Below are 23,749 nucleotides of genomic sequence, written 5' to 3'. Positions count from 1 at the left end.
GACCCTTATTCACATCTCTCCCCAAAGGTCTCCCCCACCATGTCAACTGATAGGAAGCCAAACAGATGTATGATTAATGTCTGAACTGGCACACTTGCGAGGGTGAAAATGGCACAATTTGTAATGTATATACTGGTCCACTAACGTATATCAATCAGTAGCAACAAACCAATGTGTGCCATCACTCCAGCTCATCATTTCCCATCCTAGCCACAGGCTCACTGGACCCTCAGGACATTCTGAGGCAGCCATGCATGGGCTGGCTCATGGCCCATTTTACAGATGTGAAATTAGAACTTTCCAGAAGCCACACTGCTGCTGGACAGGAAACCAGTTATTGATGATCTAAGTCCCAGATCACTGTGGCACTTGCTGTCCCTTCTGCTCACCCAAACCTCTCCATTTTGCTTTCATCTTAAGGAAAGGAGGAGAGTTGAAGACCATTACTAGTCCAAAGGTCCATGAAGCCTGACTCTGTCCCTGGTGTCACTCATTAGCTCCGTGACTTTGAGTAACTTAACTTCCCTGTCCCTCAGCTTCCTCATCTGTAGAACAGGAGTAACAACACCTACCTCTCCAGGCTGAGAAAATAGCACACTTAGTTCAGGACTTAGCACATTTTAGGTGCTCGATAAAAATTGATAGATTGAATAATTGGACTAACGGTGGCGTGGGCATCCCACAGTCAGTGAATAAATGCTAACTGAGCACCTACTAAGTTAGGCCCTTTGTGCTAGATGTTTTCTATGCTCCATCTTCCTGAATTGCTCACACTCCTATGAGGGAGGTGAGATTCTTATCCCCTAAGGTCGCACAGCAAAGAAGATGCAGGGGGGTGGGCTGTTACTGGCTGGCCTCCCTCCTGGCCCAACTGTGGAAAGGGAGTCCCAGAGAGGGCAGGTCGCTTGCCCAAGGTCACGCAGGAAGCTGAGGGTTTCCGTCGCTAACTCCCCTCCCCACTTGCTCAGGGCCCTCCAATCCGCAGCTCTGCGTGCGGGGGCGCGCGCATCCCCCCGCCGTCCGTCCGTCAGTTGTCTGTCTGGGTGTTACGCGGGCGCAGCCGTGCACCTTTCCCCAGCCTCAGGCGCTGCGCAGGGACAGACAAGGCGTTCACAGCGTCCTGACCGCGCTCCACGCCCGCAGCCGCCAGACGGCATCGCTTGCGTCCGTGCCCGCCCCAGCCGGTGAGCGGGAGCCGCGGGGGCAAAGGCGCAGCGGACCATCTCTCGTGCCCTCGATCTCTGCGCTCCGGAGCAGCTGAGCCCCGGCCACCCGCCTTCGAAGATGAAGAAGCTCCAGGGAGCTCACCTCCGCAAGGTAGGGCACGAGGGCGGGGGCGCCGGGGGGAACCTGGAGGAGGGTTGGAGAGACCCGCCCCCATCGAGGCCCCTGGGGAAGGTCTGAGGGCGCACCCAGACCAGCTTCGGGCTCTGGGGAAGGCCCAGCTCAGCTGGATTACAGGGAGGGTCGGGGTCACGGTCTGCGCCCCCACCTCAGCCCCTGCCATCTGGGGTTCGGGATGTAGTATGAAGGGAGCCCTGGTTCACTGGGCCAGGGCTATAAACAGGTGTCTGCAGTCCTGGGAGGCGCGGGGTAGGGGCGGCCGGGGCCAGGCACCCACCTCTCCCTAGTCCCCAATTCCACCCTGCTGCTCCCCGCCAGGCGCTGATTGCTGGATGTGGGGCGTATTGGGATACCTGAGCGTTGAGCTGGACTCATCTGGGAGGTGGGGAGTGGGAGGCGGTCGTCCATACTGAAGCCGGCTCCCTGAGCCTGCAGAAGGACTCTCTTCTTTCCTGCCTGCTCCCTCCCCGCCCCTTTACTTCCCTGCTGAGACCCCAGGCTGCCCCTCAGCAGGTCTGAAAGGAGACAAAGACAGGGAGGGAGCTACAGGAGGCTCGAGGATATGGGCAATGAAGATGGAAGCTGGTATCGGAGATTGGCCCTTGGCCCAGACCTCAGGCTCTCCCCACCTTGCTTGGTGGGATTGGACCTCTCAGTCAAGCTGTCAGCATATGGGGAGGGGGAATATTGGGGGAAGTTTTCTGGCTTGTACCAGTCCTAAATAAGGAGTCAGATCACCTGAGTACTAATTCTGCAGGTGCCACTTGCCTGGTGACTTTGGGCAAGTTCATTCTCTAACCTGAACCTCCTCTGGCTCAGCCCCAGCCTGGAGGCACCAAAGCAGGACCCACTGGGTGTGTGAGGTGTGGGGAAGAATGTGAAGGGACTGGTAGACGTGAGAAGACTGTTCTCAGGGGCTGGTGTTACCAACCTCCCTACACACGCACACACTGTCACACACTCACTCACACACACTCATTCATTCAAGTTCTCTGCTCTCGGGCAGCTGGGCTTGGAACCACTGTGGTATGTCTTTTTTTTTTTTTTTTTGAGAAGGAATCTCGTTTTGTTGCCCAGGCTGGAATGTAGTGGCGCCATCTCAGCTCACTGCAAGCTCTGCCTCCCAGGTTCACGCCATTCTCCTGCCTCAGCCTCCCGAGTAGTTGGGACTACAGGCACCCGCCACCATGCCTGGTTAATTTTTGTATTTTTAGTAGGGACGGGATTTCACCATGTTAGCCAGGATGGTCTCGATCTCCTGACCTTGTGATCCGCCCGCCTCGGTCTCCCAAAGTGCTGGGATTACAGGCATGAGCCACTGTGCCCAGCCGGTGTGTCTTTTTTATTCACTGTCATAAGTGTACTTCTTGGGACCATTTGTGAGTCTCTAGGGTCCTGTTTCCATTCTTTTCCACTCTCCTTCTCTTCCCTCTCTGCCTTCTCTCCCCACAAAAGGCCCTGTTCCTCTCTGCTATAGGGCTGCACATTATGTAAACAGCCATGTTTTGTGAAGCGCTTGCTGGGTGCTGGGCTGGAGGGTTAGCAAGCTTTATCTCATTTAATCCTTTGACACTTTTGGGGGCTATGTCTTAGTAGCCTCACTTTATAAATAAGGCAACTGAGGCACAGAGGGGTGAGACTTACTGCTTACCTGCTGACAGGCTAAGCAACCTAGAGCCAACAGGGGAGGGGGTTGGTTCTAGGTTGCTACCTCCTCTCAGGGTGCTTTCCCTTTTCTCAAGCAAAATTGGGCGGGAATGAGAAAATGCCAGGTTTCCGCAAAGGAGCAGAATTGCTCAGAGATGAGCACTGGACTTAGAGTCAGGGCATCTAGGTCCAAGTCTTGCTGTGCCTTTAACTTGCTGTTTGACCTTGGGCTCATCCCTTCTTCCTGAAATTCGGTCTCCTAATCTGCACAATGATTAAGTTGGACTCCAGATTCCTATTGTCTCTCTCTGTCCTGAAGAGCCTTGGCTTGGGCAGTCTTGAGTCTCCCAGCTCCTGCTGTGGGTCCCTAAAGGCGAGCATGCAGGTCTGACAAACTCAGCTGTGTGTGCCTGCATGCCCCTGGGGTAGGGAGTGGGAGATTCAGGAGTGGGAGCCTTATACCCAGGAAGAAGTATGAAGCAACTCATTCAGCTTCCAACCCTGCCCCAGCTATTTGATTGCTTTCTTCTGTCTCCCACCCAGCCCCATCCTCACTGTGCCAGCCTCCTGGGATTCACCCCGTGGTGGGGTTGGGGACTCCAGTTGGGCTCCTGATTGGCTTAGCTTTGGAGGACCCCATGTCCTGCCCCTGGAGCAGAAGCAGGCTTCCCTCTGATTGGGGGAGGAGGGGAACGAGCTGGCAGCATCCTGCTCCTGGAACTCTTGTCACCATGGAAACAGAGAACCAGGACCGCTCCGTGAGCATGGAAAGGGCAGCTTCTCTGGAGGGATCAGAGGAGCCTCATTACTGGGACCTCCTGCGAACTGGCCTGAATGGTGCTGGGCTGGACGGGGGCGTGTCTCAGGGTGACAGGCCTGCTCACCACCGAACTCCAGGAACAGTGTCAACTGGCTGCCACTCCATTCCTCCCAGAGCTCACCTGGGAGTGAGAGGTTCCTGAAGGCTGATGCTCACCCAGCCGGAGAGGCAGCCTTAGGGAAAGGGGCATTGGAGGGGAGGGGCGGGTTTCACATAAGTCTGGGATCTGCTACTCCTGTCACCTCAGCATGTCCACGATCACAGCTAAAGAACTGCCAGGCAGGTGTTTGTTTCATCCCTTGCAGCCTAGTTACTTTAAAAACAGCTCTTCATGCTCTGTCATTGTCATCGTCACCCATAATAATGCCTGGCTCTTCCTGTCACCACGGCCCCTGTGGCTAATAGCCAGTTTCTGGCAAAATCAACACTGTGGTCACCATCACTGAGGGTCTCCGAAGGGAGAATGCCCCATGGGCCCCACCCACTTTGAAGCATGAACGGGGACCTTAGAAACAGCTGGCCTCCGCTCCCCTCTGGGCATGCATCTCCCCTCCAGGGACAGCAAGATTATGACTTTCTGAGACAGATCACAGCTTAAGTACCTTCTTCCTGCTCATGAGCCAAAATTCACAAAATTCACCCAGACCTCAGGCTCTCCCTACCTTGCCTGGTGGGGTTGGACCCCCCCAGCCAAGCTGTCAGCATGTGGGGAGGGGAAGTATTGGGGAAAGTTTTCTGGCTTATGACTGAAAAGTACCAGTCCTAAACAAGGAGTAAGATCTCCTTTGTTCTCAGTAGGCCCCATTTGAGCCACGGAGCATAAGTGGACTCCCTCCCTCAGGGGAACCCTAGGTCCCTCCAAGTCCTCTCCTTTCTATGCTGAGGGCTCCCAACTCCTTCCTGTTGTCCTCCTATCACCTCTTTTAGGCAGAGCAAGACTCTGTCTCAAAAAAAAAAAAAAAAGGACCATTCCTTAATTTGACCTCTGTCTTAACCAAGCTAAGGTCAGGGTAGCTTTGTTAGTGCCTAACCTACCCTGCTGGCCCAGTAAGTTTTGGTCGCCGAAAATCCTGAGGCTCTCCTGTATATGACCAGGTTAGTCCAGCTGAGAGCATTTGATTATCTGGACTGATAGTGTCTTTTCATTTAGCCCCGTTCAATTCCAGAGTCTTGTCTTGAGGTTGCATTTCTGGCCTGGCCTCAGTCTTCTCTCTGACCTCTTTGGTCTTTCTCATTGGCAGCCTATCACCCCAGACCTGCTGATGACCCCCAGTGACCAGGGCGATGTTGACCTGGATGTGGACTTTGCTGCAGACAGGGGCAACTGGACAGGAAAGCTGGACTTCCTGCTGTCCTGCATTGGCTACTGTGTAGGCCTGGGGAATGTCTGGCGTTTCCCCTATCGAGCCTACACCAACGGAGGAGGTATGGGCCTGAGGTCCTGTTAGAGGGTGTCTGGGGTGATGGGCCAAGGCCCTGGGGTAGAGTGAGCTTTTCGGTGGCCTCAGCCACTATCTCCTAGGTGACCTTGGGCAGAATTCATTGAAAGTGGTTTATAGTTACTTGGGGCTGGGAGGAGGGAGTTCACCCTGTTTTGTCCTTCTCATCACCCAAGCCCTTCCTTCCTTCCTCTCATCCCCAGGAAGGATACCCACATGGTTCCCTCTCTAAGGCTGGCCACGCCCTGCACGGTGGGCAGAGGCAGCTGCCTCTGCTTCGTGATAAAGAGCCGTATCTGCCTGCCGATGATCACTGCTCTTTCAGTGTTCTCCCCACCCCCTCCTTTCCCCACCTCCTCCTGAGCTGTGCTCCATCAATCATTCCCTCTCTTGCATCTCCAATCTTTCCTCCTCTCTTGGTTCCTTCCATTCAGGCTGCAAACACAAAGTCTCCCATCTTAAACAAATTTCCTTTCGTCCCTGCTTCTCCATCAAGTGACTGTTCCAAGTCTCATTAGCAAAAGCTAGGGCTGAGTTTGGTGTCTGTCAGGCCCTGGGTTTGGTGCTTTCTGTGCCCATCTCATTTAACCCTGGTGATGACCCTATTGGGTAGGCACCATGGATACGATGAGGTAGCTGAAACTTGAAGAGACCAGCGTCCTTGCCCAAGGTCACAGGGTGGCAGACCCAACATTCCAATCCAGAACTATCTCCTCCCTGGCCAGTGTGCTCTCACCAGTACTCTATATCTCCTCCTGTCTCTAGCAAACTCTTGAAGGAAGCATATATTGAGAAAGTGAGAGAAATCCAAATAAAGCCAGAGATGAAGCAAAGAAAGGATAAATTTACATGACTAGGATGTGTGGGACTGGAGCTGGCCTCTGAAGCTCCAGGACCTTGAAGATACCCATGGTGTCTCTCCGCAAGCACTCTCCCCATGTCCCTACTCTTCCTCTCTGTGTGCTGGCCTCATTTTGTCCTGAGACAGGCTTCCTCCCCGCAGTTGGTGGGGGGCAGGCCTCAGGGGGAGGTGGCCACAGACAACTCTGCAATGACTTCATCCTCAAATAGGTTTAGCAACCCAAGAGCTTTGCAGAACTGCTCTGTCTGAATGAATCTATACAGAATGGCAGGGAAGGTCTCTGATAAGCCTGGCTTTGGACAGGTGCTCACTGAGGAAGGTGGAGAGGGTGATGAACTCCTTCCTCTCAGCCCCAGGTTATGATAAACCACTTTCAAATAATTCTGCCCAAGGTCGCCCAGGAGGGGGTTGGTTGATGTGACTGGCAGCCCTTCCAGAGCCATATGGTGGTGGGCAGTTCTCTAAAGAAGTGACTGCCAATATGAGAATCAAAGGGGAAGGGCTGTGGGCCCACGGAACCACAGGTGGCAGTCACAAGTATCTGAGGCGACGTGGTGGGGAGGGGCAGGCAGATAGAGTGGAGCCAGATTCTGAAGGGTGCTGGTTTCTGTACTGAGGAGTCTGCACTTTCTTCAGTAGGAAATTCACACGTTCTCTCCCTCATTCATTCATTCACTCCCTCAGCAGGCGTTTCTCAGCGTCTGCGCTGAGCCCAGCACTGTTCTGGGCACTGGGGCTCCAGAGGTGAGTAAATCCCTGCTGGCCACTCTGGCCCTCAGCAGTCTGGTGTAGAAGAGAAGAAACCTACAGTGTTCCATCAGGTCTGAGGGGACATCTGCAGGCCAGGGGAGGGGCAGGGCTAGAGCTGGGCTTTTGGGGGAGCTGCCCCCAAGGCCCTTGCTGACCACCCCGCTCCCGGCAGGCGCCTTCCTCGTGCCCTACTTCCTCATGCTGGCCATCTGTGGCATCCCCCTCTTCTTCCTGGAGCTCTCCCTGGGCCAGTTCTCCAGCCTAGGGCCGCTGGCTGTCTGGAAAATCAGCCCCCTCTTCAAAGGTGAGGCCCCAGTGGTCCCCAGGGAGGAAAGGGCTCAGGGCCTGGGGGAGGCAGGGAGGTTGCCCCCAGAACCCCCACAAGCTCCAGGCAGAGATGGAAGTGAAGCCCAGAAAGCCACCAGCTCCCCGGAGGCCACCCCACCCAGCTGGCAGAGGGCTTGGCCTGGGCAGCCCAGCAGCCTCTCCCCACACCAGGCGCCGGCGCAGCCATGCTGCTCATCGTGGGCCTGGTGGCCATCTACTACAACATGATCATCGCCTACGTGCTCTTCTACCTCTTCGCCTCCCTCACCAGCGACCTACCCTGGGAGCACTGTGGCAATTGGTGGAACACAGAACTCTGCCTGGAGCACAGAGGCTCCAAGGACGGCAACGGGGCCCTGCCCCTCAACCTCACCTGCACCGTCAGCCCCAGCGAGGAGTACTGGAGGTCAGGCAGCTGCTGGCCCCGCAGCATCTGAGGGGACCTTGCACCACTGAGGGTGGCCAGAGGGCATTCCCAAGGGGCTCAGCATGAACCACCAAGATGAGCTCAGGTGCTGGTGGCAGGTGGACTCTGGCTTCTAATCCCAGCTCTTCACCTGACCAGTTGTGTGCCCTTGAACAATTTATTTGGCTTCTGTTGCTTTATCTGTAGCATGAGGGCAATAATACTAGGTATGTCAGAAAGGTTGTAGTGAAGATTAAAGGAGAGAAAGCATATATTAATAAATTGTGCAGTCCAATCTGGTGGATAGTAAGTGCTCAATAAATACCAGCTGAGAATGATGATGATGATGATACTAGTAATAGTAACATTATGGAGTCTCAGTTTCCTCCTCTGTAACAGGGGTTGGTAACAGTACCTGCTTCATAAGATGTTATCCAGTTAGTCGTTTAACCCACTCATTCATTCTTTTAATAAATATTTATTGAGCAACTGCTATATCATAGGTAAAACACTTAGCATAAGGCCAGGACTGTACATAGTAAGGACCATCTCAGACTTCTCTAATAGAGATAGGACTATGATAGAGTAAGGGATCGTCATCAGAATTAAACAACATAATGCAGGTGAAACCATTATCACAGTGCCAGGCACATGGTAGGTCCTGGGAATGGTGGGTGTTAGAAGGATGTTGCACTCATCAGCCTATCCCAATGCCCCATTTTATGGTCAGTAAAACAAAGCCTTGTCACTGCATTCTGCCTTTAAAAAAAGAGAGAGAAAGAAAGAAAGAGAGAGAGAGAAGAAAGAAAGAAAGAGAAAGAAAGAAAGAGAGAGAGAGAGAGAAGGGAAGGAAGGAAGGAAGGAAGGAAGGAAGGAAGGAAGGAAGGAAAGAAAGAAAAAGAAAGAAAGAAAGAAAGAAAGAAAGAAAGAAAGAAAGAAAGAAAGAAAGAAAGAAAGAAAGAAAGAAAGAAAGAAAGAAAGAAAGAAAGAAAGAAAGAAAGAAAGAAAGAAAGAAAGAAAGAAAAGCCTGGAGGCTTGCTCAGTATTGCTCAGTAGTTAGTGATAGAGATAATACTGACACTAAGGACTCCTGAGTCCTGATCCTGCTCTGGATCATTCTAAAATAGCCTGGTCCCTAGGTGGTACTGTTGGCTGGCCAGAGAACACAGACCCTATAACCCCACCCGCTCACCTACAAAGGACTGCTGTTAGGAGATTTTTCCCAGATAGGCTCCATGTCTTGAAATGTTTTGGTATTTAACCTGCATGCAGTACATAGTTCACTCATTTGTCCACTTCAAGTCCATCTGAAGTGTCCACACCTGCTGAAGAGTTTATCTGACCAGTGGGAAAGAATCGGCCTGAGTTTGCAGCTTAAAGCCAAAGGATTTGATGCAGTCACTGGCAGCTGCCAGGGTGGTCTCCATGGCCATGCCACAGCCCACTGCATCAGTCTGGATGCAGGCAGGAGGCAGATGGATTGTCAGAGGGTTTCACTGAAGGGAGTTTAGTGAAGAGACTTTTCAGAGGGTCATGGAAGCCACAGTGAAGAGTGAAGCATCAGTGACTAGCAACCAGGAGAGCTGTCACCACCCCTGAACCTAGGAGGCAATGGGAGGGAACCAGGGGAGAATCAGAGCCTTGGAAGAGGGGCTGCCTAAAAAACACAGTCATGGCCAGGCCCTGGATGGTGTGTGTGTGTGTGTGTGTGTGTGTGTGTGTGTGTGTGTGGTGTACACATGTATATGCAAATACCCAGACCCCTCATTCCTCCCCCAACTCCAGTCTCCCGCTGTTGCCTCCCATTAGCCAAACGCACATGGAAGCTGAAGAGGAAGGGTGGTCTCACACTCCTATCCTCAAGCAATCTTGCTTCCTCAGCCTCCCAAAGCTGAGGAAGGGGTAAGGTCTGGTGAGGCCAGCCTCCTGGGTCAGAGTTGGTTGGAGAAGGATGGAGAGGGACCAAGAGGGTGTCAAGTGGAGACCAGCAGTAGAGCCTTGTAAGCTGGACATGGGTTGACTCCATGTCTGTGGAGCCTGGCGGGGTGACCAGGGGACACTGAGACCTTTGTCTCCCACAGCCGCTACGTCCTCCACATCCAAGGCAGCCAGGGCATCGGCAGCCCTGGGGAGATCCGCTGGAACCTCTGCCTCTGCCTGCTGCTGGCCTGGGTCATCGTGTTCCTCTGTATTCTCAAGGGTGTGAAGTCTTCTGGCAAGGTGAAGTTCGGGAGGCCCCGGAGGCCTGAGGGGCTGGATGGGGTGAAGGTTTCCTGGAGAAGGCAGGGCATGGACTGAGCATGAGAAGATTAAGAGACTTCAGCTGGGAAGAGGGGAAGGGAGAGAGCCTTGAGACTGGGGGATGAGGGCTGCTTGAAAAGAGATATGGAGGTGAGAACACATAGGGGCAAGGCTGCTTTACTAGACTGGAAGCTCACCAAGGCAGGGTCTGCATTCAGCTGTATCCTGACCCAGTGCTTGGCACTTTGAATGAGCTCAGCAAGAGTTTGTTGAACACTTGGAGTGTGAGTACATGAGTTAGGGCTCTTTGAGATGCAGGTGACCAGAACCCAGTTACCACACTCAGTTGGAAAGTCCAGAGGGTGTGCTTCAGGCACAGCTGGGTCTAGGGGGTCAATCAGTGTTGTCAGTAAACTGGTTCTCTGGGTCTCTCAGTAGTGCTTCCTTTCAGGCTGGCTTCCGTCTGAGGCTTCATTGTTCATGAGGTCGCCCTAGCAGCTCTAGGCGTACATCTAAGCTTGGTAAAGGGTTGTTTTCGCCAGTTCGCAAATATTTTAGAATTGAGTCTCATTGGATGAGCAGGGATGTGCATCCATCCCTAAATTAATCCCTGTGGCCAGGAGGATGGAATGCTCTGCTTGGCTGGGCGTGGGTCATATATCCACCCCTGGAGCTGGGAATGGAGTCAACTCCATGGTGGGAAAGTCAGGTACTGTTACATGAAAAAGGCAAACTAGAGACTGGAAGACAAAGCCACGGATGTCTACTTTAGGTGATGAAGGGGTGGAAAGGATGATAAAGCCGTTTTGAAAAAACTCAGGGCAGGAGGTGGTGGCTCAAGCCTTTAATCCCAGCACTTTGGGAGGCCGAGGTGGGTGGATCACCTGAGGTCAGGAATTCAAGACCAGCCTGGCCAACACGGTGAAACCCTGTCTCTACTAAAAATACAAAAATTAGCCAGGCATGATGGCAGGTGCCTGTAATCCCAACTACTCAGGAGGCTGAGATGGGAGAATTGCTTGAACCCGGGAGATGGTGGTTGCAGTGAGCAGAGAGATCGCGCCACTGCACTCCAGACTGGGAGGCTAAGTGACACTCCGTCTCAAAAAAAAAAAAAAAGAAAAGAAAAGAAAAGAAAAGAAAAAACTCAGAAACCTTCAGGATGGTTTGCCCAATCATTGATAAATCAGAACTGTTTCCTCTGCATGGTGCAGCCGATAGCAGAAGTGAGAACAGAGACATTTAAGACAAAAAAGACAGGGTAGAAACCATATAGAAAGAGAGGAGAGGTTATGGTCAAAGCCAAGGCAGTGAGGACGTTGAGACTTGATGGTGTTTGCTGAAGGGGTGACTGGAGGTTTGGGAAAAGAAGGAGAGAGGGAGGAGTGAGTTTGGGAATGTTGAATGTCTGAGGATGATGCAGAGTGGGTTTGCCAGGGCAGGGAGTGGACACAGGGAGGAGGAGGCTTTTGTAAGCAACAATGACTGTCTGGAGCAGGGGCTGCAGTGGACATGGTCTCATGGCCTTGGGAAAGCAAGGTGGTGGTGCTTTGCCGATGCTGGGTGTGTGAAGGGAGGAGGGAAGCCTCATGGATGAAGGCTGGCTCCTAGCTTGGGCTACCAAAAGGCTGGGAGGCAAGTGACACAGATGAGTTTATAAGGAGTGGCACTGAGGGAAGGTCCCCAATGCCATCAGCTCCTCACTTACCATCTCTCAGGTGGTGTATTTCACGGCCACGTTCCCCTACCTCATCCTGCTCATGCTGCTGGTCCGCGGAGTCACCCTCCCAGGGGCCTGGAAGGGCATCCAGTTCTATCTCACCCCCCAGTTCCACCACCTGTTGTCTTCCAAGGTGAGCCCCTCAGGGTGGGGTGCAGAGGGAGGGGCCACGCCTAAGCTGGAGAGTGGAAAGAGGGCTCCCTGGGACACCCCAGTACCAGGCATTCTGCTCAGCCTTCCTTGTGTCTTTTTAATTTTTTTTTTAATTTTTAAATTGATAGGTAAAATTTTATGTATTTATCATATACAACGTGATATTTTGAAGCATATGTACGTGGGGGAACTGTTAAATCTAGCTAATTAGCATATGCATTATCTCACATAATTATCATTTTTGTGGTGAGAACACAACATCCACTCTCTTAGCATTCTCCAAGAATACAATATATTGTCACTAACTGCATATTATACTTCATTTATTATTCTTAACAATCCTGTAAACACTATCCTCCTTGTTTTACAGAGGAATGAACTGAGGCTCAAAGGGGTTTTTAATAAGCTTAAGGTGATACAGCTAGGGGATCGCAGAACGGGGATCCCAGCCCAGATCTGTGTGACTGTAAACCCCAAGGAGGGCATTAGTGACGATGGTAATAACAATGGTACTGACAGCTAACGTTAGTATTTATTGACTGGTGACTGTGCCTGACCTTGCGCTAGTGTTTTACATGCATGTGTGTAGTGATTTAATCCGCACTCCTCCCATGAACTAGGCACTATTCCTATCCCCTCATTACAGATGGGGATCCTGCGGTCCAGAGGGGTGACCTGGCTTGCTCAGGCTGCACAGCTAGACAGTGGTGAACCTGGGGTCCAAATCCAGATGCCAGGCTTCCAGAAAGGAAGTAAAGGGGTTATGCAGGCTTATTGCCAATACAAATCTCCTGAATACTTTACATTAGGCTCTATGTCCTTCAGAACTGGACCAAGCTTAGAGACCATCTTCTAGATCCTGGGTGGGAAACTGAGGCCTGCAGAGGCGAAGGCACTTGCCCATGTCCCACTGTGTAAGTGTTGGGGCAGGTTTTGCTCCTGGTCCATGTCACTTGTGAGCCAGGCTGGTGACCACGCCATCCCTGGTGCTGTCACACCATCTTCATTCACTGCCTTCCTTCTCTGTCCTTGACCCTCCACACACCCTCCCTTTCCATCCTTCCTGGCACAGGTGTGGATTGAAGCTGCTCTTCAGATCTTCTATTCCCTGGGTGTGGGCTTCGGAGGGCTCCTCACCTTTGCCTCCTACAACACATTTCACCAGAACATCTATAGGTCAGTGTCCCACAACCTCCCAGACCCCAAACCCTGGGGTCCAAAGCAGGGAGGAGAGTGGCTGACCAGGGAGGGCCTCAGAGGCTGAAAGGAAGGCCCACTCACCCTGGCCCGCACCTGGACTTCTTCTGGTAGAGACACTTTCATCGTCACTCTGGGCAACGCCATCACCAGCATCCTGGCTGGCTTTGCCATCTTCTCCGTGCTGGGCTACATGTCTCAGGAGCTGGGCGTGCCTGTGGACCAAGTAGCCAAAGCAGGTGGGCAGGCTGCCTGGCCTCAGAGGGGTGAGCATGTGTGTTGGGTAGAGATGGGGCTGGGCTGGTGGACCAGCAAGATTATGGATGGGGGCCAGGCGTGGTGGCTCACGCCTGTGATCCCAGCACTTTGGGAGGCCAAGGTGGGTGGATCACTTGAGGTCAGGAGTTTGAGACCAGCCTGATCAACATGGTGCGTCCAGTCTCTACTAAAAATACAAAAATTAGCCGGGCATGGTGGCACATGCCTGTAATCCCAGTACTCAGGAGGCTGAGTCAGGAGAATCGCTTGAACCCTGGAGGTGGAGGTTGCAATGAGCCAAGATTGGATCACTGCACTCTAGCCTGGGCAACAGAGCAAGACCCTGCCTCAAGAAAAGGGGCCGGGCATGGCGGCTCACGCCTATAATCCCAGGACTTTGGGAGGCTGAGGTGGGCGAATCGTGAGGTCAGGAGATTGAGACCATCCTAGTTAATGCAGTGAAACCCCGTCTCTACTAAAATACAAAAAATATTAGCCAGACATGGTGGCGGGTGCCTGTAGTCCCAGCTCCTCTGGAGGCTGAGACAGGAGAATGGAGTGAACCCAGGTGGCGGAGCTTGCAGTGAGCAGAGATCGTGCCACTGCACTCCAGCCTGGGCAACAGAGTGAGACTCTGTCTCAAAAAAAAAAAAAAAAAAATTGTAGATGGGTATGTCACGTGTGTGCATGTGCACACATGTGCATGCAAAGGAACACGTCCTAGCTGGTTTCTGGTGGTCCATGTGCAAGGGGATGGGTGAGCAAAGGAGTGTGCATTAACCCATGTCTGGAGGTAAATGAGTTTCTGTGCAAGATTGTCATGTTCTGTGCTTTGGTTACACAAATAAGTCGTCTTGTGTGTGTAGGTGTCTATGTGCAAGTGAAAAGGGTGAGAATGATCATGTGAATCACTGTGTCTTTTGCCAGTGGATGCATGTAAATGTGTGTTAGTGGCATTGTTTGTACCGATAACTGTGTACATAAGTATATTTCAATGAGGTTTTATACTGGGGTCTTGTGTTTGTTTATCAACCTATGTTCATCGAGTACCTGCAATGTGCTTGCCTAGGTCCTGGGAGTTAAGGAAGTGTCAGAGGGTGCATTTAAGTGGGCATCTCTGAGTTAGACGAAACAAGTGGCCCAAATGAGTGTAAGTGGCCATGCGTGTCTGCGTGTGCATATGGGAGCCCACTGCCTGCCCCAAGCTGCTGACTCCCTGTGCCTTTGGCCCAGGCCCTGGCCTGGCCTTTGTCGTCTACCCACAGGCCATGACCATGCTGCCTCTGTCGCCCTTCTGGTCCTTTCTCTTCTTCTTCATGCTTCTGACTCTCGGCCTGGACAGCCAGGTGAGCCTCATCTGTGGCAGCAGGCACCGTGTGTGTGTGTATGTGTGTGTGTGTGTGTGTGTGTGTGTGTGTGTGTGGTGGGGATAGAACTCTGACCCCAGCCCCTCCTCTCTCCCAGTTTGCTTTTCTGGAGACCATTGTGACAGCTGTGACGGATGAGTTCCCATACTACCTGCGGCCCAAGAAGGTGGTGTTCTCAGGGCTCATCTGCGTGGCCATGTACCTGATGGGGCTGATCCTCACCACCGATGTGAGTGGTGCTGCAGGGAGGATGGCAGGTGGGCGGGACAAGGACAGACACCTGCAACGAGATCTCTGGCCCGGCTGAGCAGTTGCTGGGCCCCCTCCATCTTCCTCTTTGCAAGGAACCCAGTCCCTCTCCGTCCCTATCTCCCAAGGAGGCAATTTGGCCCTGTGATTCAGAGTCCTGGCTCTGGAGATTTAGTCTGCAAGATCTGGGTTCAAACCTTACTCTTGCACTTGCTGAGGGGGCTTCAGGATATGATTTCCCCTCCCTGAGCCTGTTTTTCAGGAGGGTTCTATAATAGACGACTGTCATGGAACTCAGATAAGACGAGGCCTGGAAGGGCTGGGCTGGCAGCCAGCTGTCGCCCTGTCATCTTGTGCTCCCCGTCAGCATGTCTGCTTCCTACTCACTTCTTGCCAGGAGAAGGGGCTGCAGCAGAGAGTGAGGCTTGGGGAGGGGACACCAGAACTGTGCTTGTGTTTTAGGGGGGCATGTACTGGCTGGTCCTTCTGGATGACTACAGCGCCAGCTTTGGGCTGATGGTGGTGGTGATCACCACATGCCTTGCCGTGACACGGGTGTATGGTGAGAAGAGCCGTGGGAGGCAGAGTCGAGCTCTCTGCAGTGGGAGAACGGGAGTCTACCCTAGGGCCCCCCAGTACCTGGGTCCCTGGTCCCAAGGGCCAGGGTTTCCAGTGGGGGCAGCTGGGGGAGGGGAGGGGCTGCTGGCACTTGTGGGGCCGGCGGGTGGGGCCATTCCTCCTCCCCTCCCCTATGCAGGCATTCAAAGGTTCTGCCGAGACATCCACATGATGCTGGGCTTCAAGCCGGGCCTCTACTTCAGGGCCTGCTGGCTGTTCCTGTCCCCAGCCACGCTCTTGGTAACTGGGGAGGGAGGGAGGGTTGCTGGCTGGGGCCCCAGAACTGAGAGCGGGAGTCCCCTCTGCACATTCAGTCTGGTAGGGCCACCCTGGTCCACAGTGGAGGGCTCTGGGGTGGGCACCAGAATCCTAGTCCATCCCCTCCCCTGATGTTCCCAGCTTTTGTAGCTGTGCTGGGCCTGGCCCTAGTTCAGTTGGTTAAATGGGTGGGTCTTTCCCAGGCCCAAGGACCTCAGGATTGGAGCCTTTAGGCTGTGATTTCTGTCTTGAGGTTGGAGCAGCTAAGGGATTGGGGTGCTTCAGAACTGGGCTGCTGCAGGCCTTGGTGTTGGGTCAGCTTCGAGCTGGGCTGGCTCAAGCCTTGCAAAGGCTCCAGAGATGGACCACTTCAGGTTCCGGTACAGCTTAGGATCCTGGGTAGCTCTGGGCTGGACTGTCTCAGGCCTTGGGCTGGCACTAGGCTGGGCTACCTCGGGCCTTAAGGCAGTTTAGACAAAAGCCCGCAGTAATGCTGGGAGTCCCCACTCTGCAGGCCCTGCTGGTGTATAGCATTGTCAAGTACCAGCCCTCAGAGTATGGCAGCTACCGCTTCCCACCCTGGGCTGAGCTGCTGGGCATCCTGATGGGCCTGCTGTCCTGCCTCATGATCCCAGCTGGCATGCTGGTGGCTGTGCTTCGAGAAGAGGGCTCATTCTGGGAGGTGAGTCTGCCCACCCTGTCCACTCTCAGCCTTCCTGACCTGTGGCCTGACCCTGGGTCCCCCTGCTAGAACAGAAGATATATGCACCCACCCCTTATCCAGCTTCTTTTAGCCTGAGGAGATCTGCCTGGGCTGAGGCAGATTCAGGGGCTGGAGTCCTGACCTGTGGCACTTTGTACCACATGAAACCTTGGGGGAGGGAGTGGCACAATCTAAAGACCACTGTTAACCAGGGAGTGGCCCCAGGTCCCACCATGGGTTGGGGGTGGATCGGGTCTTGAACTCAGGTCACCAGCCCAGAGCTTGCTTCTGGAACTCAGGGTCAAATGGTGACAGTGAGGGACCTCAGAGGGCAGGCTGTCACCCTACTCCTATGCCCAGGAGTCCTGCTGTGTCCCACTGGTGGCCGGGGATAGAATGATGGTGTGAGCCCTGCCCATGCCTAGAGTTTTGGGGAGGGACTCAGACAAACATGGAGAGTACACTCTGTTTGCCACAGGGTCTGAGGCGTTGGAAGAGGGGAGTAGTGACCCTTTGTGGGCCAGCAGAAGTGGTGTGGTCTGAGCCTCACCGTACCCTCTGAACACTGAGGCCTGCACTTCTGCCACCGCTGGTGTGGAGTCCTCTGGTGGCAAGAGGCCATCATCATGAATGCAGCTTTAGTGAGCCCAATGGATGGCATCCAGAGAGAGCCTGGAGGCACCCACAACACACACATCCCACCAGAAGTGTGCTGGAGCCAGCTAGCACTGGTTCATGAGAGCTAATCCTTAAATATTCAGGAATGTGTGAGCTAGGTGTTAAACCATTGGTAGCTAGGAATTGGCAATGGTGGAGATATTTACACCACAGAAAATGGCTATAAAGCAGGCCTCCCCTGCACCCCACCCCACAGTCTGCTTACCAGCACACTGCTGCCTCTCCTCTACTTCCCCCATGTAGCTCCTGCCCCTCAGCTGCCCCCACCACAAGTCTCCACCTGCAGGGGTTGCTCAGGGGCCAGAAGTGGTTTATGCCTCCCCCATCCTGCTGCCAGACCACAGGGGGCAGCCTGGAGTCTAGCCTCTGCACTGCCTCCAATTGCTGGGTGACTTGGGGCAAACTCCTTCCCTTCTCTGAACCTCAGGAGCTCCACCTCTGCTCCTTGCTTGAGAGCCAGGGTACCTGCAAAGGGAAGTAAGAGAGGGGAATTGCTCAGGGTGGAGGCTCCGGCTCCCAGGAAGCTCATGGTCCCCAAGCCTTGCTAATGAGCCACTAGGAATGCTGGGCTCCCCAGCAGTCACCACCGCCCTGCTGCCCTGCTGCCCTGCCCCACAGCCAGGGGGAAGGGGCATGTTTTTGGGGGCCTGAGAGGAGTGGTGTGCACTGCGGAGGAGGCATTCCCCAGCTCAGGAGTGCCAGCTTCAGAGGCCAGGGCTTCCAGCACAGACCCTAGGATCGGAATCCTGCCCTGCCATTTGCCAGCCTTGTGGCCCTAAGCAAGTTCCCTGAACTGCACTTCCCTGAACCTCAGCTTCTCTGTCTTTATTTTTATTTTATTTTAATTTAATTTTTTTTTTTGAGACAGAGTCTTGCTCTGTCACCCAGGCTGGAGTGCAGTGCAGTGGAGACAATAAGCATAGTATCCAATAGGCAGGTTTTTTTTTTTGGTCTTTTTTTGTTTGTTTTTTCAGACAGTTTCGCTCTGTCACCCAGGCTGGAGTGCAGTGGCACCATCTTGGCTCACTGCAACCTCCATCTCCTGGGTTCAAGTGATTCTCCTGCCACAGCCTCTCAAGTAGCTGGGATAACAGGCACCTACCACCACGTCCAGTTAATTTATGTATTTTTAATAGAGACGGGGCCAGGCTGGTCTTAAACTCCTGGCCCCAAGTGATCCGGGCACTTCGGCCTCCCAAAGTGCTGGGATTAAGTGTCTCTGTCTTTAAAATGGAGAGGGTGATACCTACTTTTAGGCCTGCTACGAGAAGAAAAGAAGCTTATCAATATAGTCTCCATTGTGAAAGGCAGAAAAGCAAAGTATTTTAAAGGTTCAGGATGGGGTCAGGATGGGTTCAAATCCCAGCGTCACCACTTCCCACCTGTGTGACCTTGGCCAACTTAACCGATCTTTCTGAGCTTTAACACTCAGATAATATCAGTGCGGGCAGATGGTAAAAGTAGTAATACCACTCTCATCAGGACACTGTAAAGATTAAATTAGCCACTGCTTAGCACAGAGCTGGAGTGCAGTGGGTGCACAATTTTAGGCCAGGGGTTCCCACAGGGGGTGATTTTGCTGTTGGGGGACATTTGGCAAGGTCTGGAGACATTGTTGGCTGTCATGGAGGGGAGAGGGGTACAAGGAGGAATGCTCCTGTCATCTAGTGGGCATAGTTCAGGGATGCTGCTAAACAACCTTCCATGCACAGGACAGCCCCCATAACAGAGAATTCTCTAGACCAAAATGTCAGGAGTACTCAGGTTAAGAAACTTTGGTCTGAGCACCCCCCATTTTCAGCTGTAAACAAATCTAAGTCCTTGTTCTCAGGGAGCTTGTATTTTATTGTGGGGGACAGGCAATAAACAAATACGTAAAGGTAAGTTCTGCACTTAAAAGAAAAGGAATACAGGAATAAAGGGAGAATGGCACTTTGGCCAGGATCGTCAGAGAAGACCTCTCTGAGGAGATGACAGACCTGACTAACTGGACAGGGTGATCCATGTAGGTATCTAGGGTGAGAGCATTCCAGGCAGAAAGGCAACATGTGCAAAGGCCCTGAGGCAGGGGGCTGGCATGTTTGAGAATAGCATGGAGGCCAGTGCTGTGGCTGGAGCAGAGGGGGGTGGAGAGAACCGGCAGAGCTGATATCAGGGAGGTAGACAGGGGCCGGGAGCTGGAGGCGCTGGTGCGCACTTTGGATTTCATTTCCAGTGAGATGTGCAGTCATTGGCAGGCTTCTGAGCAGTGGGGTAGCGTGCTCTCAACACATCTTCCTAAGTGTCACTGTGCTGTGAGTACGAAGCTTTGGGAGACCCCGGGTAAAGGCATTACACACGGTTTCTCCCTTGGAACCTGCCCAGTGGGCTGCCCAAATGTTAATTGCTTCCTTTCTTTAAGGACACAGGGGCTCTCTCTTCTCCCTTGCAGGACAGGCAGAGGGCTTTGGGAATGTGGTTGAGGAAGAAGGAACTCTGGACTCTCCAGGCTTAGTCATCATCTTAGTCATGAAAACTGGGGCTCCATGAGGGAAAGGTCAGAGGCAGAAGGAGGCAGGTCGGGGCTGGAAGAAACCGGGAAAGCCAGCTGCAAGTCCACCTCAGTTCTCCCGCTCTTTTCCAAAAGCCCCCAGCTCCTTAAGACTCAGCATTTAGGGGAAGGCTGCTAGATCGTCATTCAGACGCTCTAAGGAGGGGCCTGCCACATAATTATAGCAACAGCTGCCACTTCCCAGGCCTTACCCTGTTCCCAGCACCCTGCTGAGTGCGTCATCTCAGTGCCTTCACAACAATCCTATGACAGGACTGGGATTCCCGAATTACAGACCAGGAAGCAGAGCACCCAGAGCCGGGCGGCATTGCCAGGAGCCATCCAACTTGCAAGTGGTAGAACAGGATTCTCACCGAAGCAGGTGGATCCCTCCCCTGGGGAAGTCATAGTGCCCCCACCTTCCCCGCCAGGGGGCTGTGGCCAGGACTCACCCAGTGATGTGGTCAGGTCTTTGCTGGGTGCCTGGCCACACTGAACACTCCACCAGTGCTGCCTGTTTCCTGTTTTCACTGCTCTCATTGCTTTGCTGCAGCGGCTCCAACAGGCCAGCCGGCCGGCCATGGACTGGGGACCATCCCTGGAGGAGAACCGGACGGGCATGTATGTGGCCACGCTGGCTGGGAGCCAATCACCAAAGCCACTGATGGTGCACATGCGCAAGTACGGGGGCATCACCAGCTTCGAGAACACGGCCATTGAGGTGGACCGTGAGATTGCAGAGGAGGAGGAGTCGATGATGTGAGGCAGGAGGCAGGTGGGCCTCACAGTCCCTTCTTAGAAGCCTGCAAAGGTCAGCTGTGCTCTCTGGGATTCTGAGAGGCTATGGGGGGCTGCCATAAAGATGCCAGTCCCCCAGTGGGGGTCCCTCTTGCAGCCTCTGCCTCTCCTGAAACCTCTGACAACCCCTACGCACACAGGCATACTCAGACCCACTCAAAGCTGAGAATGATCCAACTCAGCCCTATTTTGCAGATGGACATATTGAGGCCAGGAGGGGAGGGACTTGCCCTAGGTCTCATGGCAGAGGGGACTTGACCTCAAACCTCCTGACCAGTCAGCTCCCTTTCCCATGGGGCAGCCGGCACCACCTTCTCATCTCTATTCAGGGCCTACACCCCTCCCTGTTTAGGGGGAGCCTGTCCCCATGCACCTCAGCACAACCAGAATCTGGAGCTGGGCAGGGAGGGTCAGGGCCACAGAGGCTCTTGAGGCTCCGAGGCCCTGGGGATCAAGGGTCAATTAGCTCCTTGGGAAGAAAGATCCCTGGGGGCTCCTGTGTGCAGGACTCCTGAAGGAGGTGGGAGCTGAGGGCCCTGGAGGATGGGGAAGTTTGCAGAGAGAGGAAGAAGAGGGCAAGGTCGGGAGGAGCTCTGGGCCAGAGGATGCTGAGCTGCCTGGGCAGAGACCAAGAGGGTTGGAGACATTGATTTTACCAGGTTACAGGAGGGTTCAAGACAGAAGGAAAACTAACAGAGGGGAGTCAGGGATGATGGGGTGGGCAGGGGATTTGCATGAAGAATATCAATCTGGGTCTGTGCAGGGTGGATTGGAGGGGACAGGGTGGAGTGGGGAGGTCTGTGCAAAGTGGGAAAGGGGTGCCAGTGGCCTGAGCCAGGGCGCTGGGGCTGCGGGTGGGGACAGGAGGCCCCAGCACTTCAGAGAAAGGCCACCCCTTCACCCACTGGACCCCAAGCCGCACAAGCTGGGGAGGTAGGAAGGGTCACTGTGAGGGCCCAGGGCCCCTCTCTTCCCATCTCTCTTGTCCTGGTGGCCTGCAGTGTCTCCTCCAGTTCAGGAGCTGCTAGGAAGCTGGCCTTGGTTGCTGGTGACAGGGCAACCATGAGACTAGGAGGTGGCCCACACACATGGCTGGCTGGTCCCGAGGTCACCCACTCTGCTCCAGGACATGGGCCCTGGGCCCAGTGTAGGGGTAGAGGCAGAGGGCAGAGGGTAGCCCTTGGTACTGTGGGTCCCTCAGAGAGGAGGGTGGGGTGCAGAAATGCCTCAGCATGGCTTATGCACACAGCATTCTCCCGTGGGGCAGGGCTCCCTCGTGCAACTGTGGCCAGCCTCTATGCCTGTCTCTCGCTGTGTCTCCCCATCTCCTTGTGTTCTGTTGGTTTATTGTTAATAAATATCAAATGAGGTCATGCTCCTTACCCTGTCTCCTTACTGCTGAGAGCCATGAGGTGGGCAGCACAGGGCTCCCCAGCTCCCACTGGACAGGGGAGGAAACAGGCTCTGCTCCCTCCTTCCCCCGGCTCTCCTGGCTTCTGCCCTGGGTCTGACATTTCCCTATGGCAGTGGGGGGTGGGAAGGGCTCAGAAAGGAAGACAACTCCAGGCCCTTAGAGACTGCTTAGTTCCCTGTTACACAGACAAACAAACCGAGGCCCACGGAGGGAAGGAAGCTTGCTCAAGGTGACCCAGCCAAGCCGGGCAGAGCCTGGGGTGGTGGGGGCCGGCAAAGCAGAGCCCATGAGCCTGCTGCCTTCTTCCCTCTCCCACTCCTCCTCAGCCCTGCCTGCAGGTGAAGGCTGGAGCTGAAGACCAGGGCTAGGAGGAGCCAAGAGTTTCCCAGTCCGGAAGAATCTCCGGGTTCCACCCACCACCTCCTGGCAGGGCCTTGTCATATAAAAGAGCCCCAGGGCCTTTCAAATGCGAGGCCCAGGTGTTTGCAAAGGCTTTGATTGGGGGTGGAAAGGAAGGGCGGCTGCATTTTTCAGATATTAATAAATTCCCCCTAACAAAGGGCCAGGCCCCCCTCCCACTCCTCTTTGTTTGGGGCTCTGGGTGAGGGGAAAGAGATGAATTTGCTAATTTGCAAAGCGTGTGAGAATGGCCTTCAGAATTCAGGTGCTTCTTCCCACGAGGCAGGCTCCAGCCCTGCGGGCAGCGCCCTGGTACTGAGCCTTCTCAGCGTGCCCTTTCTGGGCAAGAGGTGCTGTCTGCCCGGGCATGGGGCCATGGACTTTTGAATATTCCTCACCAGCCTCTCGGCTGCAGCCAGGTGTCCTGGGAGTCAGGAACGGAGCATCTTGGGAGTCTAGGCTTCCCTTCTCCTCAGATTCCAAGTGTGAGATTGGAGGGTTTTAGGAGTCCATGGGTCTCACCAGCTTCACTTCCTCCTGCCTCCCCAACCCCTGCCCCACTCCTGCCACTGGGCCTGTGGTCCCTGTCCTGCCCTCCCTGGCCCAGTCTTTCAGTTTCTCCTGCTTTTTCCGTTTCCTCTGCTCTCAGACAACTTTCCCTGCCGTGCCACCTTCTCCTCCCTCCGTCGCCAGCAACATCTCCCAACTGCCCTGGTCCTGATCCCTGTATTGACTTTAGGTCTTCCTGGGGCTCAGAACAGCCCCCAGCCTGGCCCTGATTACAGTGGGAGCTGACTGGGGAACAGGGAGCCCCAGCTGGGGGAACCCACAACAGCTTAGCGGGCAGCTCAGAGGAAACATCAGCCCTGTCTGGAGTAGGATCCCACACTGCAACCCGCGAATGTCCTACCCGGCGGCAAACCCACATGCCTACAGGGCCAGCCAGGGACCTGGGTGAGCAAAGCTGTTGGTATGAGCGAGAGAATATGAGGCAACTGACCCTCTGTGAGTGCTGGAGAGGCAAGAGGGAGTGGTGGGGACTGTGGTGAACTAAAGAAAGCACACTTATCTTAAGAGGGAGGCCACCTCTCAGAAGTGTGGGCCCGGGCTACCAGATCTCCGGGCTTTTTAAAGGCAGCTGGAAAGCTGGATTTTTATGAGAAATTTCCCAATGTGCAATGTGGATGACTGATTTAAAAGTTGTAATCATGGGGCCGGGTGGGGTGGCTCACGCCTGTAATCCCAGCACTTTGGGAGGCCAAGGTGGGGGTATCACGAAGTCAGAAGATCGAGACCATCCTGGCTAACACGGTGAAACCTCGTCTCTACTAAAAACACAAAACATTAGCCAGGCTTGGTGGCACGCGCCTGTAGTGCCAGCTACTTGGGAGGCTGAGGCAGGAGAATCACTTGAACCCGGGAGGCAGAGGTTGCAGTGAACTGAGATCGTGCCACTGCACTCCAGCCTGGGGGACAGAGAGAGACTCCGTCTCAAAAAAAACAAAAAGAGTTGTAAGCACAGCTCAGTTAGGGCCTCCTGTCAGCCTCTCTGCAGGCTGACTGTTCTGCAG

General features: G+C 54.0%; 1 protein-coding gene across 1 annotated transcript; it reads left to right on the top strand.

The window, feature by feature from the left end:
• Window positions 1-921: 921 nt before the first annotated feature.
• On the top strand, window positions 922-21,747 carry SLC6A7 (solute carrier family 6 member 7). The gene is made up of 14 exons (XM_010373633.2): window positions 922-1,317; window positions 5,053-5,236; window positions 7,035-7,166; window positions 7,361-7,595; window positions 9,677-9,815; window positions 11,555-11,689; window positions 12,782-12,885; window positions 13,021-13,145; window positions 14,398-14,510; window positions 14,629-14,760; window positions 15,243-15,342; window positions 15,538-15,638; window positions 16,171-16,338; window positions 20,121-21,747. The coding sequence occupies exons 1-14, from the start codon at window positions 1,285-1,287 to the stop codon at window positions 20,328-20,330; spliced, it is 1,911 nt and encodes a 636-aa protein (XP_010371935.1). The 5' UTR covers window positions 922-1,284; the 3' UTR covers window positions 20,331-21,747.
• The last annotated feature ends 2,002 nt before the right edge of the window (window positions 21,748-23,749 follow it).

Source organism: Rhinopithecus roxellana, chromosome 3 (genome assembly GCF_007565055.1).
Source record: "Rhinopithecus roxellana isolate Shanxi Qingling chromosome 3, ASM756505v1, whole genome shotgun sequence".
NCBI classification, from domain to species: Eukaryota; Metazoa; Chordata; class Mammalia; order Primates; family Cercopithecidae; genus Rhinopithecus; species Rhinopithecus roxellana.
Note: the sequence above shows the minus strand (reverse complement) of the source record. Positions and strands in the feature narration are given on the sequence as shown.

Excerpts from the sequence above, each read along its gene's own strand:
- SLC6A7 (XM_010373633.2), top strand. The coding sequence starts at position 1,285 with ATGAAGAAGCTCCAGGGAGCTCACCTCCGCAAG. Across the intron at positions 5,237-7,034 it reads AGCCTACACCAACGGAGGAG|GCGCCTTCCTCGTGCCCTAC; the intron begins GTATGGGCCTGA and ends CGCTCCCGGCAG. Across the intron at positions 9,816-11,554 it reads GTGTGAAGTCTTCTGGCAAG|GTGGTGTATTTCACGGCCAC; the intron begins GTGAAGTTCGGG and ends ACCATCTCTCAG.